The sequence below is a fragment of the Triturus cristatus genome, chromosome 4_1 (assembly GCF_964204655.1).
Source record: "Triturus cristatus chromosome 4_1, aTriCri1.1, whole genome shotgun sequence".
Lineage (NCBI taxonomy): Eukaryota > Metazoa > Chordata > Amphibia > Caudata > Salamandridae > Triturus > Triturus cristatus.
This window is the reverse complement of record NC_140585.1, coordinates 94,279,836-94,300,032: the sequence shown is the minus strand read 5'-3', so window position 1 is coordinate 94,300,032 and position 20,197 is coordinate 94,279,836. Positions and strand designations below refer to the sequence as shown.

Below are 20,197 nucleotides of genomic sequence, written 5' to 3'. Positions count from 1 at the left end.
CAGTGCCAGGTGAGCTACTGACAGTAGGGCACTAGAAGAAAGGGTGCAAATAGTAAGACAGGATGCAAAGTCCACAACTATCGATTGGCCAAGACCTGGATTTCGGTAAGTTGCAGCTCTGCATTGGGATTCCAATGAGTGCAGCCTGAAACTGCATCACTCTTTGATCGTATAGAAACTCTGACTTCGTTGGACTTCTCCTGGAAACGAGACTGCATCACAGAAGACTCCTACTGCTCCTGGTCTTGCTGTTCTGAAGTCTCTACATTGTCTGTGCTCTATTCAGGTTATGCTCCAGACCTGTGGGCATCAAGGACACCCAAAGTAATCTCCCTTGGAGTGAAGGAGTCACTCCCCTGCATCTGCAGGCACAGCAACTCAGCTGACTGGTTTGCTGCTCCTGAACCGTTGGAACAGTACCGCATTGACTTGCCGTTGTCAACGCTTGTTGGCTGTGTACTCCAGAGATCTTCAAGCTACAAGAAGCTCCAGCCCCAGCATCTCTTCATCTCAAGATCTTCATCCTCACCACATCCTCTGCACCGTGGGCCTGCATCTTTGGTGAGCTGCTCTAGGTCCTCTTGCAAGTGCTGTTCCTTCAACCTGTGGGTCCTCTTGAGGGTCTTCTTTGGCTTCTGTGGCCTCTCCTACTTGCTTTGAGCCAGCTCTGACTCTCCTGCTCTTGGTGAGTCCCTTGGATCTTGCTGGTCCCAACGCTGCACCTTCTTTGTTTGCCACGTCTGTTGCAGCTGCCAAGGCTTGTTGGTCCTCCCAGCAGACACTGACCCCTGGTTCTCGACTTCTAGCATGGGGCAGCTCATGAGCAGCTCCTGGTCTTCCATGTCCTTGTCTAGTCCCCATAGCTGCAGCGACAAGGTCACCATCAGCACTCCTGCATCGCCCGATATTGGTGGACATTGCTCTTCCGTGCCTCCTAGTCACCTCCGGGAGGCATGGACTCTCTCCCTTCTGCTTTCAGGTTCTTCTTGTTGAGAATCCACCCTTGAATTCCACTGGACACTTCCAGAGACTCTTCCAGCAGCAGCTTTCCTGAAGTCCTCCATTGTGGTCTACAGCAGTTTCCGACGTCTCTTCACACCCATGCACCTTGTTTTTCTGGTGTAGGTTTCCTGGTTCCTAGGGTTTCCATGGGTTGAGTGACTCTCCAACCTTCCATTTTCCATGGGGTTTCTTCAGGGTCTGCTGTGAAGGGTCCTTTTCCTCCAAAACTGCAACCGCAACTGTCCCATTGACTTCTATTGAGTACGCGGCTGAGTCCCCTAGCTGCACACAGCCTCGAATGGGCTCCTGGGGTACTTACCTTGGGTGGTTCCTTGTGTCCCCAGCTCTCTTGAGTCCATTGGTCCCTGTACTGACTTCGGTTGCAGTTTGCATTCCACTGTCTTAGTATATAGTTTAGTCTCCCCCTGGAAACCACTGTGTAGTTGTGCTTACTTACCGAAGAATTGTGTGTATTGTGATGATATCTCCTGGTAGGAGATATATCAATGTGCTAGCTTCGGTTTTATAATAAATACATATTTTTATATCTACACTGTGTGGTTCTTTTTCATTTGACCTACACCCTGTGATTATTGCCGGTAAAATAAGCTGCTTAACACTCAATACGGAATAAGCCTGGAGGCTGCTCTCCACAGCTACCACTTAAAGAGCTTTCTAAGGTTGTAAAAGACCACTAAAATCACCATAAGGGTTGTCTGGATTAGTGCAGTGTGCACCATATACTAAGCCAGCCTCCTACAGTAATGTTCTAATTGTGGGCAGCTTGGACACTGGAAAAGAGATTGCCATAATGGGTGTTTTAAAGTTACCCGTTTCATCCAACCCACCTGAAATTACCCAGGTCACAAAGAATCTGCACTCTGCATACTCGGACAGCCCAAGATTTTCTGACTGTACAGTGAACACTTTCATTCTTACACCCACTACATGGTGGCACAAGCCAATCTGCCCTCAAAACCTCAGAATGTTCTTCACTACCTCTCTTTTTTTTGTTGTTTACAGTCAGAGAGAGCTTTTGCTTTTAGATTGCCTTATGTCTCCTGAGACAATCAACAAATCCACTCTGTAAATGAGTTTGTGTTGGTGACATGCCTTGTATGAGAGGGTGCAGAGACAGAATATCGAGTAAAAAAATATTGAGTTGCACAAATATCGAGTCATTAATATCGTGCATCAGGAATATCGACAGCAAGAATATCGACTTAAGGTAAGTAATATTGATTTTAAAAATATCGAAGTGTATTGTTGTTATGAATTTCGTTATTTATTATAGATATGTATTTTAGTATATATTTTATATGTATGTGTGTTTTTTTATAAGATTATTTTTATTTTTATTCATTTATTTTGAATAAATGTGTTACATTTTTAAATAGTTATGATTTTTTTTTATTTGATATTTTGCGCTTTTAGGTCAGTAGTGGGTTGCGGGTTTATAGGGGAATAGGATGGGAAGTAATCTAATTATATTACATGTATTCATTTTTTTATTTGAAAGTTTGCATTTTTAGCTCCGTAGCAGGCAGTGGCCTTATAGGGGAATAGGGTGGGAAGTAATTTAATTATATTTAAAAAAATATATATATTATATTAGTTTTGCATTTTTATTTCCATAGCTGGTTGTGGGTTTATAGGGGAATAGGGTGGGAAGTAATTTAATGATAATTAATGAATTGATTTTTTTTTATTTATTAATATTTGCTTACTTGAGATGTAATAGTGTTAAATGTGTGAAGTAATTTGCTATTAATTAATCAATAATTGGTTGTTAATTAATTATAATTAATTATTTGTAATCAATGATGGTAATTGTGTCATTAATTTTAGGTGTGTGTTGTGGTGTTGATAGGTGTAAATGGTGGGAAGAAATTTATTTTTTATTTATGAATTAATGATTGGTGGTTAATTAATTTTAATTATTTAATTTGTAATTGTGTAATTGAATATATTTGTATGTGTTTATAGGTGTAATGGGTGGGAAGTAAATCTTTAATTGATAATTTAACAATTAGTTATTAATTAATTTGAATTAATCAATTGGTAATTAATTATGATAATTGTGTAATTAATGCTATGTGTGTTGTGGTGTTTATAGGAGTAAAGGGTGGTAAGTAATTTGTGTATATTTTTTGTTAATTTTAATTATTTGATATTTACTATAGGGAAATGTGTTTTGTTTTTACTTTTAAAGGGGTAAATACAATGTTGTTATTAGTTAATAGTTATAGTGTTTCTTTTCAAATTAATATATAATTGTGGTATTTATTATTGTATAGTTTAATTTAGGTGTGTGTTGTGGATATTAGAAAGTTACAGCTTGTGTACTCAATAATGTATAATTTTTTATTAATAAGAAATGTTTAATCGATTATTCATTATGAAAATGAATGTAATTTAAAATGTTGAAGTTTTTTGTTATTGGTGTGGTGTTACAGGGTATGAACTAAAATAAATGCGTTTATGTTTTAAATATTTTTTTGTTTGTTAATACTTTTAAATAATTATTGTTTATACATTTATTTAATAATTTATTTTATGTATTATTTGCAGTTTTTTATATGTACCTAATATTATGTGTTCTTTTTATATGTTTTATATATGTATTTTTATATTTTTAACATACTCTTTTTTATTTTTATGATTCTTTACATTTTGTAATAATTTTTTTACCAACTGTTTAATTGCTATTAGTAATTGTTTTTTCTCTGCTATCCAACACTTTCCCTAATGTTGCACTCACTGGAGTGGGAATAGTAATTTTTACCGCTCTGCTATCCAACATTTTCCCTACTGCTGCACTCTTTGGAGTGGGAATAGTAATTTTTACCCCTCAGCTATCCAACACTTACATTACTTTTGCACACACTGGAGTGGGAATAGTAATTTTTACCCCTCCACTATCCTACACTTTCCCTACTGTTGCACTCACTGGAGTTGGAATAGTAACTTTATTAATTCTGCTATTCAAATCTTTCCCTACTTTGCACTTATTGTATTGGGAAATGTTAGTTAAATTTTTTAATTTATTATAGAATGTTTTTATTTTAAATTATTGATATATATATATATATATATATATATATATATATATATATATATATATATATATATATATATATATATATATATATATATATATATATATATATATATATATATATAATATATATTTATTACCTACTGGCGGTCGCCAGTAGGTAGTTATAGTTAGAACCTAGTTTCCATAGGAAAAGCATTTATTGATTTGCTAATAACTTTGGCGTCGTTTGACGAATCTTTGCGAAATTCTCCCAAAAAAAAGTCTATCCCGGTCAGCTCCTATACTGAAAGTTTGGCGGTGAATTTGCAAGCGGGGACTGAGAAAAAAGGGGGGTTCCAAAAAGTGTTTTCTCCATGTTCATTTCCATAGGAATCTTTAGCCAAGGCTACAGCCCCAACTGCTGAACGGAATTACACCAAATTTTGCAAATAGGTAGAGCTTGGTTCAGAAAGCGACCTTTTTTTAAATGGTGTAAATCCGTTCAGTAGTTGCTGAGAAATTAAAAAAATAAGAGTAAAAAAATCAATTTCCCATAGGAAACTTTAGCCATGGTTACAGCCCGAACTGCTGAACCTAATTAGACCAAATTTGGCAAAAAGGTACTGCCCGGCTCAGAAAGCGACCTTTTTAAAAATGGTGTGAATCCATTTATTAGTTGCTGAGAAATTCAACCCAAAAAAATATTGATATCTAGATAGTGTTGGCAGCCATCTTGTGACTCGGTAGAACCAAGTCACAAGAAAACAGTGAAACAAAAAAGCAAAAGCTATGTAGCAGGCTAACACACCCTGCACGTGTGAAACTATGCTAACTGTTCACACCAATCACAGCTCTGTTGTAAGGGCAGGTAGTGGTAAAAATCAGAGGAAGGGGGATGCCTGCAAATAAGAACACTGCTAATAGGTGAGTGTTGATACCTCCCTGCATGCGCGGTCCCTTAGGCTGCAAATGTTAGGCGGGCCCTTCAGAGGCCACGCTCCCGCAGAGCTAGTTTGAAGCAGCTCCCATCGCCAGGTAGGCACCTTACTAAGCAAGACCTGGGGATCTGAAAGGTTATGTAAACCCGGGAATTAAATGTTATAAAATGGGGAGTGCTGCATGATAACGCATCTCCAACACAAAGAAGCTCACCTTTCATATCCTGCTGAGCTAACGAAGGCCTAAAAATCTTGACGAGACTGGTCACTCGGATAAGAGTCGCAGGTGGGTTTATGTTCTTTTAAATGGTGAAGAGAAGCCATAATGCTGTTCCGGCGGCTCAGCCCCGGAGCCTTTATACTACAACTAAGCCGTCACAGTCCTTTCTACCTGAGGGAGCTCCGTCTATGCTACCCGACACAGTCACCGGCTAAACTGCTGCTGGCTGCCACACTGTTAAGTGCAGTGTGATTATCTATAAAGCATAGTGATAATGCACAGCACATTGTTGCAGAAAATTGAGCCAGATTGTCTCTAAATGGAAGGATGAGAGTACCTGCGAGCGCGCTGACTTTCCGCTGGTCAGCGCCTCCCACATGTTCATCATGACAACGGAGGAAGTTAATGCGAACGGGATTTAAAAAGGGTGGCAAAGACATCCCTTGTATATTATATTGAAAATGCCCCCCCGTTCTTATGGGAGGGATTGTGGCATCATTGGAACGTTTGATGTCACTTCTATATTATATTATACTTAGTTGGGCGACCAAGATAACAGGGCAGGATTGTGTAGCTGGCCAGACTACACTTCTCAGGCCATGCTGGCAGCATTACGTTACGTTACGATGATTAATCTGCCGTAGACTCCACTTTCCACATTCGGAATGATAACTGACCTGTGTTTTAAGAATGAGGGACAAAACATCTTGGTATGCCGGAGCGTTACCGGGGTATACTCCGTCTGCTCGAAGGCGGCAGACTTTCAGGAAAGTTACAGCAAGCAAGCTTAAACACGGAGGTAATATTTCAAAAAGTAAAAAAAAAGAATTTACCCAAATTGTGCCTTCTTCCATCGGACACAAGGAAACGGGTTTATGAACAGAGACCTCCTTCGTCTAGGCTAAAATAGAAAAATGGAGCAAGTCAGGCATGAAGCATAGTGGTAAACAGGGCCATGGATTTAAGCGCCTTAAGAATGCTCAAGCTAAAGACCAGTGCTGGGCATAGTATTCCACAAATCTGGTATTTGGGCAGCTTCCAGCTAGACAATAACAGTACACCTGCAACAAGCCAGGACTGTTGGCTTTGTCAATGGTTATTAATGGCATAAAATAAGTAAGCAACGGTGGCTCCATTGAACATTATATTTGACAGGAAGCTCATGTCAAGTTAACCTCAGGAATGTGCCCAGCGCTCATGTCACATTAATGAAAAGTGTGAGAAACCTGCTGCTTCGTTCTCTCCTAATTAATACCCAACAGCAAGTAATTTTTTGTTAAATAGCCCCAGGTCAGCCTGTTAAAACTGCCGGCAGGAAGAAAAGAAGACAGCCGTCCTTCCTGCGTGTCTGCACAGCGAGCTTGCGCCATGAGTAATCCCAGGAGGCAAGGCTTCTCAATTGGTTGAAGTTTGTTCTGATGAGTGGGTCCCATCTCAGGGGGAGTCAGTCATACAAGCAGCCAATGAGCAAAGTGTAATGCCTGATCTAGCCTGTCTTACGGAGCCATGCGATCCATCGCAGGGGGCTGTTAGCTTGCATTATGGCCTTTTGAACCATTTGCAACGACCACTAGTCCCGTAAACTAGACTGTAAGCCCGTCGTCCAATAGATAGTGCAAGAGAAGTTCGACATAGCCTCCTTCACAGCAAGAAACACATGTAAACAAGACAGGCAGCTTGACCTCACGCAAGTCATTTTCACACCCCAGATGGCAGTGTGGCTTGAACGTGCTAACAGAAGTGCTCCATAGAACCTTGTGCATTTCTGATGAGGTAATGACCGATGCAAAGGAGACCCAGGGATCCTCAGGACTCAAGGGGAATTAATCCCCCAATTTACAACGCGCCAGGGGGTGCATTTGCACAGTGGTGCATGGAGGGGGCGGGGCCTGAAATACCAAGTGTGCAAATGCACCCCCTGGCACATTGTAAATTGGGGAATTAAGTCCCTTCAATCCTGAGGGTCCCTGGGGGGCCAACTAGCCCACCAGGTTCCTCCAGTAAGCGCAAAAGTGCTGCGTTGCAGAGAGGTGTAAACAGGGGCGTGGCCTCTGAACACCTCTCTGCAACACAACTCTCTGGTGCATACTGGAGGTACCTGGTGGGCTAGTTGGCCCCCAGAGACCCTCAGGATTCAAGGGGATTTAATCCCCTAACCTAAAATGCACCACAGGGCGCATTTGCACACTTGTCACATCAGGTCCCATCCCCTCCCTGCACCGCTGTGCAAACGCGCCCTGTGGCCCATTTTAAGTTGGGGATTAAGTCCCCTTGAATCCTGAAGGTCCCTGGGGGCTAACTAGCCCACCAGTTACCTCTAGTAAGTACCAGGGAGCTGCCTTGCAGAGAGGTGGTCTAAGGCCACACCCCCTTTTTACACCACTCTGCAACGCAGCTCTGAGGTGCTCACTGGAGGTAGCTGGTGGGCTAGTTGGTCCCCAGGGACCCTCAGGACTCAAGGGGACCTAATCCCCCAATTTAAAATGCACCTTTGCACAGTGGTGCAAGGAAAGGAAGGGGCATGGCCTGATGTGACAAGTGTACAAACGCGCCCTGTGGCACATTTTAAGTTGGGGAATTAAGTCCCCTCGAATCTGAGGGTCGCTGGGGGCCAACTAGCCCACCAGGCATGTCCAGCAAGCACCACAGAGTAGTGTTGCAGAGAGGAGTAAAAATGGGCGTGGCCTCGGACCACCTCTCTGCAACGTAGCTCTATGGCGCTTACTGGAGGTACATGGTGGGGTAGTTGGCCCCCAGGGACCCTCAGGATTCAAGAGGAATTAATTCCCCAAATTAAAACCCGCCAGGGGGCACCTTTGCACAGTGGTGAAGGGAGGGTGCGGGGCCTGATGGGACATGTGTTTACTTATGCAATCACTCCACCAAAACCCAAGCACTTAAAAATTCATCATGCACTCTCTTTGCAGCACTCTAATCATCCAGTCACTACCCATGCACTCATGCAATGACCAATGCACTAACTCATGCACTGCTACAATACTCTGAGCAGTACCCATGCAGTCCAGTCATTGCCCTGTCACTACCCATGGACTCCTCCGATCAACCAGCGAGCACCATGTACTTATCCAATCACTCCACCAAAACCCAGGCACTTATAAATTCACCTTGCACTCTACTTGCAGTATTCTAATCTTCCAGTCAGTACCCATGTACTCATGGAGTGACCTGGGTACTAACACATTCACTGCTACAATCCCCTGTGCACTACCCATGCAGACCTCTAACCACCTACACAGTACTGATTCACTCTTCCAATTAACCAGGTTGTACCCATGTGCTCCAGAAATCCCTCTGTCACTACCCATGCACTCCTCCAATCAGCCATCCAGCATCATGTACTTATTCAATCACTCCGCCACAACCCAAGCAAATATAAAATCACCATGCACTGTCCTTTCAGCACTCTAATCATTCAGTCACTACCCATGTACTCATGCAATGACCCCGGTACTAACTCATGGCAAATACAGAGGAGGTCATGCTTATTACAGGGGTACCCCAACGCATAGTGTTCCATAGTGTATGTAGGTGTTTTCACTGTATTCTAAGTGTCTTTTAGCATAGCACTGGCTCTGGTCCTGGTTAGTCATAGTCAGTTACCACCAGTACCCGTCACTAAAAAGTTGGAGGCACAGGAGGACTTTCTGCTCCTCTGTTGGTTCTTTCTGCACATCTCTTGCTTCTTCCTGCACTTTTCTTCATCTTTCTCGACTTCTGTTGCCTCTTTCTGCATTTATCTTGCTTCTTGCTGTGCTTTTCTTCCTCTTTCTTCACATGTCCTAACTTTGTAGGCATAGTTAGAAATTAGCATTTAAAAAAACATTGAAATTCGCTGAAGAAACCATAGGTTTCAGGCATGTTATAGTTAGACATTAGCATTTAAAAAAACATTGAAATTCACTGAAAAAACCATAGGTTTTAGGCACGTTATAGTTAGAAATTAGCATTTAAAAAACCTTAGAAATTCACTGAAAAAAACATAGGTTTCAGGGACGTTATAGTTAATTGGACATTTCACTCGTACAAAACCGTAGAAATTCCCCCGTTATAGTTAGTTCAGCTAAATATAACTCACGCCCCCGCAATGCACTGCTGATGACGTCACATATTACATCATTCATGACATGGTCAGTGACATCACTGATGACATCACTGATGATATCTCAAGTGACATCACTGATGACATCACTGATGACATCATCCAGTGACTGTGTGTTTCTGTAAAGTTTAAATATGTTTTATATATATGCCAAGGTTTATTGAAGAATGAGTGGGTGTATAATTGTCTGGATAAAGGATTAAGTAGGTGCGTAACTGACTGTATAAGTGAGTGATTAAATGTGTCTTACTGAATGCATGGGTTAGTGACAAAACTGTGTGAATGTCTCTATCAGACTTTCTGTTGTTGTGTAAGCTTCTGCATGGGTTGGTCAGTAGCTACATGAGTGTCTATATGGGTTATTGATTGGTTGCCTGAGTATTTGTATGGGAGACTGAGTGTGTGGGTGGGTGGGAGGTATGTGACTGTGTGCATAGAATTCTGAGTGGTTGATTCACTGGGTGTATGGGTTCAAGAGTGCATGTGGAAACAGCTGTATGGGTGGTTGAGTGTGTGTATATGGGTGTGTTGGTGAGTGAACGGATGTCTCAGTGGTAAATGTCCAAGTAACTACATATGTAAAAGGCAGTGTATGTGAGAGTTGGAGTATATAAATGACTATCTGTGAGAGTCAGTGATTGGGTGAGTGGCTGTATGGATGAGTGTGTACTTGTATCAGTGATTGCATAAGAAAATAAGTATGTGTTAGTATATGTTTAAATAAGTGAGGTGGTGTGTGTATAACAGTATAGGTGAGGAAATGAGAGTGTGATTGATTCTTTGCAGGACTGACTAGGTGTGTGAGTAACTCCATGGATGAGTGGTGGTGTTTGAGTGTCTGTATAGGTGTATGAGTGCATACGATAGTGTTGTATTGATGAGTGACTGTATGTATGAGTGATTGTATTGGTATATGTGTGTGTAGACCTAGGAATCAGTGAGTGTGTATGTAGTAACTGGTATTGGTGTGTCGATGGTTTCGAAAATGGTAGTCTGTATTTTACAGTGAGTGTATCAAAGATTATATTAGAGTGTGAGGAGGTGCATCAGATTTTGACGTGGATGATGTCATCAGTGATGTCATTTGAGATGTCATCAGTGATGTCTTCAGTGATGTCACTGACCATGTCATGAATGATGTAATTTGTGACGTAATCAGCAGTGCATTGCGGGGGCGCAAGTTATAGTTAGCTGAACTAACTATAACGGGGTAATTTCTATGGTTTTGTACAAGTGAAATGTCCAACTAACTATAACGTCCCTGAAACCTATGGTTTTTTCAGTGAATTTCCAACGTTTTTTAAATGCTAATTTCTAACTATAATGTGCCTAAAACCTATGGTGTTTTCAGTGAAACTATATATATATTTATATATATATATATATATATATATATATGTTCCCAAAAGCCTCCGAGCTTTAAAGATGCACTCCGTGAGGAATTGTTCAACTTGAACTTTATTGACACAGCAGCGGCTCCACGGACCCGCAAATGATGTCCCTGAAATGGCCTGAGGCCCACCGGAGGGCTGTGAATTTAAAGTGACTGAAAATCGGCAGAAAAATCGCTGGCATATTAATGACTATACCTGAATAGAAGAATTGGGACCTCTACTCCCGGCATATCGCCTACCTGAAAGTGAGTGCCATAAGGGTAATAAACGTGGAAGTCCATCTCATGTTTTGCCAGCTGCCGCCCTATGATTACGGTGCTTGAAGCACTGAAACGCGTCAGGGAAAAGGATTAATTGGGCCATTTTCGCGCCGCTTTCATCAATAAAGGTTGTGTTCAACTTACCTTTGTGGAGTGCTGCTTTAAAGCTCGGAGCTTTTTTGGAACATATATATATATATATATATATATATATATATAGTGTTTGTATATAATTTTAAAGTTTAAAAATTAAAGAAAGATAATAGTTAATACATTCATTTTAAGTAAATATATGTATATGTATAAATTATGTTTATGTGTTTATGTTTTTTTATTAGGTTTATTTGTTATATTTAGTTAAAATGTATATTACATTTAATTTATTTTGTTAAAAATAATATTAGTATTTAATATATTTAATATATATACTATTTTATATATATTTTTACATTAATATTTTTTACATCTATGTTTTTTATCTCAATATTTTTGAGTACATAGTTTCGTACTTACCTGTTAAGGTTTGGGAGTCGATATTTTTTTGTCAATATTATTTCTTCAATATTTTTGACATTGATGTTTGTTACATCGATATTCTATAAGTGAACAGAATGTGAGGCAACAGGTTTTAAACTGTATCCTGGCCTCTACTGGGAGCCAATGGAGATCTCTCGTGCTGTGGTGTGTAAAACAGCTTTTGGTGGGGATAGTGTGGACACTGGAATACCAGTCACAACTGCATTGCCAGAATTGATTCTCGATACAACCAGACGATCAGTTGCAATTTTCTTTAATTGTTGGAAATAGAAGTTTACAGAGTGTGGCAATTTATTTACCTGAGAACACATAGTTAGAGAACCGTTGACTGTGTATCCTAGGGATTTGACAGTAGTGTTGGGGGATGAAATGAGTGTGAGATTTGTTAGTTGGGCAATCCATGGTGGGTTAATGCTCTTGTCTCATTTTGGACATTTAATTTTGTTCCAATTTTTTTAATTACATTTTCTAATGCAAGATAGGTCTACATTTTAAAATTGAATAAACAGTTTTGAATACAGGCCTGCCATGGCTGGTCCCAAGCCCAGCTGTGAAAGGAGCAGGATTATGGGTGGGGCTATCTATCCCACCATGTAAAAAATCCTAGCAACAAAAATGTCACCTTGTCCTGGAGAGAGAGAAGTTTTCTTCACGGAGATATTTGATCCCTTGAAGTGAAAACCAGTGATCCATTGAAGCCACAGACCATCACTATCAGGACATGGATTGTGAGGACCATGTATAAGACAGGGCAAGCCAGCCAAAGTGGCAGTGGATTTAAAAACAATAAAATTTACCCTGCTTGGCATCAGCAAGACCAAATGGATGCAGCCTGGCCACAAAAAAATGGCTCGAGGAAGAATGCTGCTGTATGGACACGAGGAACAGAACGCGCGCATACTCGTGGTAACGCCAGCACTTCTGATTTGATGGGTAGTCCATGCTTCCAGAATCACCACAGGGACATTCCACACTAAGAAAGAGAGGATAAACATGAATGTTATCCAGTGCTATGCATCCACAAATGACAGCACAGAAGAGAAAAAAGAACAGTTATACAACCGATTCCCGTCTATCCTGGAAAAATGTCTATAGCGGGACATCACTATACTGATGGGGGATCTCAATGCCAAAACTGGAAGCGAAAACACTGGGTACCAAGAAGTCATGGGCAGCCATGGCTTTAGCGACATGATTTAGAATCATGTATATCCTGCAGATCTCTATATCCTGAAGAGTCTGGTAATAGGCAGACACACAAAAGAATACACAAGGCAATGTGGGTGTCACCAGACCATTCAACAGAGAATCAGATCAACCATTTTTGCATTGCAAAGATGTTCCGGAACTCCACAGAGAATGTGAGAGTGATAAAAGGAGCAGACGTGGGTCAAGCCATCACCTAGTTGAGGCCAAGCTAAAGCTGAGGAGAGCATGGATGGAACAGACACACTGACACCAGTGATATAACACCACCCTCTTCAAAGACGCACAGAAACAGAGCGAATACTCAGTCACCCTTAGTAACAGGTCTCAAGTCCTGCATAAACTATATGACGACAGGGACCCAGTAAAAAATCAGTTGGAGAAGATTAAACAAAATGTGACATCAATCTTCCAGGAGGCACTGGATCCCAAGAAACACCAGCATAAAAATGGATCACCACTCAGACTCTCTTCAAAATCCAAGACAGAAAGTTAAAGAAAGCTACAGCCAACACCAGCCAAACATGAGCAGAAAAAGTGAATATTGAAATGAGCATACCAAAACCAACAAGGAAGCAAATAGAAGCTTAAGAGCGGGCAAGTGAAAATTCCTCAATGGTCTTGTCACTGAATCCCAGGAAGCAACAAGCCATGTAAACTTGAAAGAACTCTACAATTTAACGAGAAAACTCCCCAGCAGCTTCAGCAAGCCAGAAAGAACTATTAATGACAAAGCTGGGAAGATAATTATGGGTGTGAAGGCAAGACATCAAACCACTGAGAAATGGGAAGGTAGCAGGATCTGACAACATTTGTGCGGAGGCACTGACGGCAGACGTAGAAAAATCAATAGACATGCTCTACCCCTTTTTTTGGAAGGATCTTGGAAGATGAGCATATGCCTTTAGACTGGAAGAAGGGATATCTCATCAAGATCCCCAAGAAAGGTGAGTTGAGTAACTGTACAAACTATGGAGGGATATCTATTCTATCAGCAAGGCAAAGTGGTCAACAGAGTCATCCTGTACAGAAAAAGGTAAAAAGTTGACACTCAGTTGCAAAACCAGCCTAGTGTTTGGTGGTTGGGATGCGATGATTTAATGAAGCCAAGCAGGGGCACACAAATGGAAGTTTGATTTGACCCTGGACTTTGTCCTCACTGCTAAGGAGGAAGTTTGAGCCATGGTTAGGTCAGAATGATCTATTTGTAAACCTAACACTTCACTCAGCATTCAGAAACAAGTAGGTCATATCAAAGGACATGCCAGTGAGTTGCATGAAATTATAAGAGCCTTTGAAATGAACAATAGTACCATCCAATATTTGACATCTGGAATATTCGGTAATAAGGAATGAAGGCTTTTAAAATAACACTAGTCCATAATTCTAGATGTGATCTTTCAGATCAACTATGGAAAACTACAATTCAAAGCATTGGCAGAAATATAGGCTTTTCTTCAATGCCTTCTCACATTCTTCAGATGGGAAAAGTTAGGCACCTGCATGTTAGCTGCAATCTAGTGGTTCACATACCAACATGTGTCCTATTATCTGCTTGCAGCATTGTAGAAAAAGTATAAAAGTAGAGTGAAATTGAAGTGAATTTAGCATAATATGCTGCAATGGCCTTTTTTGTACATATGCCTGCTCCTTCCACAGTTGTAAGTTATACTTGTGTAGATAGGAAACATTTGTGAGTATCTACAATCAGGTAATCCTAGCATACATACATCATGAGTTAAGTCTGCCTCGAGAAAAGGTGCCTCACATTTTTCTAAAACAAATCTATATAGGCAAACGTACCTGGAAAAGCCGAGCTGCACCATGGGGAGCCTGGAGAGGGAAAAAAAATAATGACTGTTATCAGGAGGAGATGGGTGAGACAAAAATGGAGGTGGCTAACACTGATTATTGCTGAGAGACAAACCAGGAGAGGGAAGACTACAGGCAGCTGAAGAGAGATGTGCTAGAGAGAGCTGAGGAGAAAGAGGAGAGAATGGAGACAACTTTACATTAAGGGGTGAGATTGGAGACACAGATGAGGAAAGGGAGACTGCTGGGAAGAAAAGCAGGCATGGTTAGGAACAAAGGAAGAAATCAGGGACTGCTACAGGAACACAACAGTAATTAGGGAGAACTGAGGTTTTAACTAACTAGAGATCCTGGAGAAAATCCTGAGAGAAATCAGGAAGGAAGAGAGTAGAATTAAGGAAAGTTGAGATAGAAGAAAAATACTAGAGGAAACATAGGAGTTCCCGCACTTGCAGGAAATATCAGTAGAAGAGATTGGAGACAGTGAAGAAAAAAGAAGAGAACACTTTGATAGGTAAGGAATGATTACTAAAGAGATCTCTTTGGAAAGAAAAAAAGCACTGAAGGGCAGGATGGGAACAAGAAATTGTAATCACTGGAGGACAAACAGAGGAGAAATGAGTAATGATGAGAGACAGCTGTAAGAATGGAGACTGGAGAAATCTGTCGATTGAAAGTCCGACCCAGGAGCACCAAAAATGATGAAACAGCAGAGGAAGTACAGAAACTTAAGAAAATGTAATAAATGTAATAGAAAAAATTGAGACAGTTGGGAATCAGCAGCGAGAAAATTGGAATCTAAAAAGTGTAGCCTAGTTTGGACACTGAAATTATAGTTGTTGACTGGCTCAGAAAGCTAGGGGTGACTAGAAGCAATACAGAGTGCAATCAATGATACTGAAGGTTCTGAGGGTTCTCTGCTCTAGTGCTGGATGTGTGAGGAGTTAGTATGCCTCATCTCAGTGCTCAGAACCTCTGCGGCATAAGAGGTCTATTGGACCTGGCCCTCTCTGCAGGGGCATCTCTAAACTTTTTGTCTTCACCCCTCCTATTGTTGCTGAATTATTTTTTGTTGGCCGTAGGACTCTGTACACTTTACCACTGCAACACTGGGCTAAAGTGCTTGCGCCCCCTCCCCTAAACATGGTACAGTGGCTTACTCCTAGTTGGCACAGTGAATTTATACATCTCTTGTGGAGTGGGTATACCATATACCTATGGCCTCTACTGTAAATTAAATGCTAAAAGTGGACCCGCAGCACTTGTTGCAACACCCATTTAAGTAGCCCCTCGAACCATGTCCCAGGCATGTCATTGCCATTTGACTGAGGTTTTAGAATGGAAATTTGACTTTGCAATATGCACCCCTTTCCAAGCTTTAAACTCCCCTTTCACTACATATGCCAGGCCTAAGGTAGGTCCTTGGTAGCCAAAGGGCAGGTTACATTGTAATTAAAAGGTTGAACATGTACTCCTAAACTCATTTTTCACTACTGTCAAGCCTACTTGTCGCATAGTATAACATTGGGCTGCCTCATTATATTTAATGAGTGCTTCATTTTAATTGGCAAGAGGCACACATTTCATGTCTGGTGTTTATAAAATTGTCATTAAATCTTCTTTAACAGTAAACTCTGATTTCATATAACAATTTTGAAAATGCCACTTTTTGAAAGTTATTTGTGTTGCTATGAAAGGTATGCCCAGACGTGGGTCTCGTGCCACTGGATTCAAGCCAACCTAGATGATGAAGGGTGAAACCCCAACACTGGTCCCAGGATGCTTGTTTCAGTCCATGAAGGACCTTGTCTGGCAGTTCAGGCAGGACGGTTCCCATGATTGGTTTGGTGTTAGAGCATTTATTTGCACAGCTAATGGAGACCATTTCTTACTGAGGCATAGGGCCAAATCCAGAACACTCTAGTCCCTATCCTCTACCTGTGAAAGGTCATTGAGGCTGTCATCTAGGGGCTCAAATTGGGAGTTGAAATTACCATCCACTATTTTTATGCCTCCCCTGGTAAGGCGTGTCCACAGTTGGTGATTCCTGCCCATAACATGTTGGTCTAGAATAGACAGTGAATATGAAACATCCAATTTAGGGCCACATTATGATAGTGGGTGGATCGCCATCCCCCGGCCGATGGTGGTGATTCGCCCCCATCACAACCTCACTTACCCCCCGCCATATTAGCATGGCGGGGGGTACAGCGGCGGACGGAAAGTCCGTCCGCCGCTTTTCCAGCGGTCGGCAATCGTCATGATTGCTGACTGGGGGAACTCGGGCACAATATGGCACCGCCATCCATATTATGATGTCCTGTTTACAAGGCCTTTCCATGGCGGCGATGTGCCATGGAAATGCCAGCCGAAATTGCTTTGGGGGCCCATTGGTGCTGTCAGGAACCCCTCAAAGGTCTTCAATGGCTTTCACAAGAAATATGTGGCTACTCGTGTTAAATTGCCTGCTATAAAATATCCGCGTTGGAGAAGACTGACTCCTGGTTGGAGAGCCTCTCTTCGCTTGCTGTTGTTGGAATTAAGGCGTTCCGCCATTGAGGGACAAGACTGGATCGCGCCCACTTCCTGTAGTGGTGCGCAGTCTAGTTGCTCTCCCCAGAAACAGTGGTGAGCGACTATCGCGCCTGCGCGTCTGCCGCGTGGCGCACTTCAACTGCTGTGTAACTTCTGACAGGACGCTTCGTTAGTCGCGCTTCGTGTCAGCCTTGCAAAATCTCTCTGAGGAAATGTGCCTGTTGTTTTAAGGCCATTTTTGAGGGAAGTAAGAGAGTATTTTTCGTTTGAATTCAATAAACTGTGTTTTAATGAGATAACCTTCCTTCAGCAGAAAAAACTCACGGCGAGCAGCACAAGGAAAAGCGACGCTGCACAAGTTCCTTGATTCTTGGTGAGGTAGTGAAGGAGTGGGTATCCAGGGAGTAACTTCTGTCAAGAGAAGAACTCCACCTTTTCTCAAGTAAGAGTGTCCAGTTGTTTTGTTTGCCGCTCACAGTGCTAAAGGCTTCCGATATTGTGCAAGTGAAAATTTAACCTTGGAAATTGAAACCTTCACGAGAAAAGTGTTTTCAAACGACTAGTGACTGTATTTAGAGCTATGCTCTAAAAGAAAAGATACAAATAAAACTATCTGTATATCGAACTCTTGAACTGCATATCTACAGTGGAGTTGAAGCAGAGATAATATATTCATATCAGATTCTAGAATAAAGACTCACAATAAAGTCTAGGCAGAAGACTGATTAAAAACCAAACTCGCTAACTGTCAACTGAGCAGCGAGTCAGAAGTACAGGCGAAGTTCTGCCGGTCAATCAGATTGTTTAATTCAATTACAGACAAAACAATATAGAGAGAAGCTAGCCACTAATAAGACACAGGTAAAGAGGGTGGAGCTGGGTGAGAGTAGATAAAAGGAAGAATTGTACTAGGAGGAGTAATTGTTGTGTTTATCTTGCAGGATCTCCTTCCAGAAGAGAAGAGGAGTTAGTGTCCAGAGGCCTGTCTCTCTTGTTTTGTCTTCCACTTCCCCTTTCCCTCTGACTGAAGTTTAGTGACAGTTGCTATCACCTGTCGCAGGCATTGTTTGGAGGGATTTGGGACAAGGTCATCTGTTCCCGAGGGAATCGCACTTGAGTTCTAGCCGTTCTGACAGATTGAAGTGCCCGCCTCTTCATTGAGGATTACAGATTCCCTCCTGGGCAGTATGACGGAAGGTTTCGATTTAAAATCCTTAACCAATATTTTAAATAGCAAGCAGGAACAATTAAACAGCACCTTAGCAGAAAATAAATCTTTGAGGGAGGAGGTTAAAATATTCAGTCAAGAGTCCATTCAAACTAGACAGAGACTAGATGAGTTGGCAGCGTCAGGTTCTGTGTTAAAGGGGGCATCATCTTTTCCTAGTAACCCCACCTCGTCTGACATCTCCACTCAGGTCATTCACTCCATTTCACTTATTGTTCCTTTGGCGCCTCCAGAGAGATATGGCGGAGACCCTAACAAGGCTCAAATATTTATGACACAGTGCTCATTGCACTTTTTGTGTCGCCCAGTAATCTTTGCTGAACATCACGCAAAAGTGGCATTTATTCTGTCGTATCTGAATGGCGATGCTGCAGCCTGGTCAATGTCCTTGGTCACCCGAAATGGTCCTGTATTGTGCAATTTTGAAGCCTTTAAAGTAGAGTTTTCACGGGGATTCAATCGGCGCTCTGCCTCTCAAGCTACTGATAATGAACTGTTAGACCTTAAACAAGGGAATCGTGATTTGGTAGGATATTTGGCACATTTCAACAAATTAGTGGCAGAAACGAATTGGCCAGAAGAAAAAAGAGGCTCAATTTTTTACAGAGGGTTAAAAGATGAGCTTAAAGATGCCTTAGCTCAAATTCCTCAAAGGCCACAGAAATTTCCGAACTTATTGATTTAGTGTTGCAACTTGATCATCGTTTGGGTGAACGGCGCAATGAGAGGAGAAAAGATTTTCGACCTCCACCTCCTCGTTTTGACCGTTTGAAGAAAGAAGGTTCCAGGGTTCCAGAAGGTGCTTCCTCAGAAGAACCTATGCAGATAGGCTCTGTCAGGGGGCCTTTGACCAAGGAGGAAAAAGAGCGTCAAAGAAGTGCTCAGCTTTGTTTGTATTGTGGATTGGCGGGACACTTTGTGAAGGAGTGCCCAAAAAAGCCCAAGACTCCCCAGCAGGGAAAAGGACAGCTTCACCCGTAGATGGAGTTGCTCGGGTGGAAGCAACGATTAAGACAGGTCCAGAATCACAGCAGATAATGAATACGTTACAGTCTGCAGCTCCTCATTTGGCGGTTTCCCTTACCGCGGAGTTCCGTGGTCAGGAGATTAGGAAGGTTTCCGTGATGATTGATTCAGGGGCCACTGGGAACTTTTGTGACATCAAGTACGCCCGGCAGATTGGAATAAAATTTGTGGAAAAGCAACTTATAGAGGCAGTTCGCGCTGTGGACGGAACCAATTTATCATCTGGTCCGATCACTCATGAAACAGAATTGGTTCAGCTAACTGGGCTCGGAGGCCATTCAGAACTAATAACGTTTAATTTAATCGATGCACCACAATTTCAGTTGATCCTTGGCCTTCCTTGGTTGACAGAACACAACCCCCGAATTGATTGGAGTAGAAGAACTGTGGTAATGGACTCTTCTTATTGTAAGGAAAACTGTTTTGGAGAGCAGACAAGATCTATTGCTGACTCTCCAGTTCAAAATCTGGTTCATCATCAACCCGCTCAGATTTGCTTGGTGGACACCAAGGAAATTCCCTTGGAATATGAGGATTTGTCTTCAGTTTTTGATAAGAAGGAAGCAGAAAAACTGCCACCGCATCGCCCTTACGATTGCAAGATTGAGATTGAGACCGGAGCAGTTCTGCCTTGCAGTCGCATCTATGCACTCACGGAAACAGAGAATCGATTCTTAAAGGCTTATTTGGATAAACATTTAGCTAGTGGATTGATACGCCCTTCTCAATCCCCTGTTTCCTCTCCCCTATTTTTCATCCCTAAGAAAGATGGAGATCTTCGTGCTTGCATTGATTACAGGGCCTTGAACCAAGTGACTGTCAGGAACCGCTACCCGCTCCCTCTGATTTCCGTGTTGTTGGATCAAGTAAAAAATGCCA

At 41.8% G+C, this 20,197-nt stretch overlaps 1 protein-coding gene across 2 annotated transcripts in view; it reads right to left on the bottom strand.

The window, feature by feature from the left end:
• Positions 1 to 20,197, bottom strand: part of LOC146839637 (uncharacterized) — a 590,171-nt gene that overhangs the window by 488,277 nt on the left and 81,697 nt on the right. For both annotated transcript variants that reach the window (XM_085650371.1, XM_085650372.1), the window contains exon 2: positions 14,521 to 14,550. In XM_085650371.1, the coding sequence (XP_085506497.1) occupies positions 14,521 to 14,550 (30 nt within the window). The remainder of the gene's footprint in view (positions 1 to 14,520; positions 14,551 to 20,197) is intronic.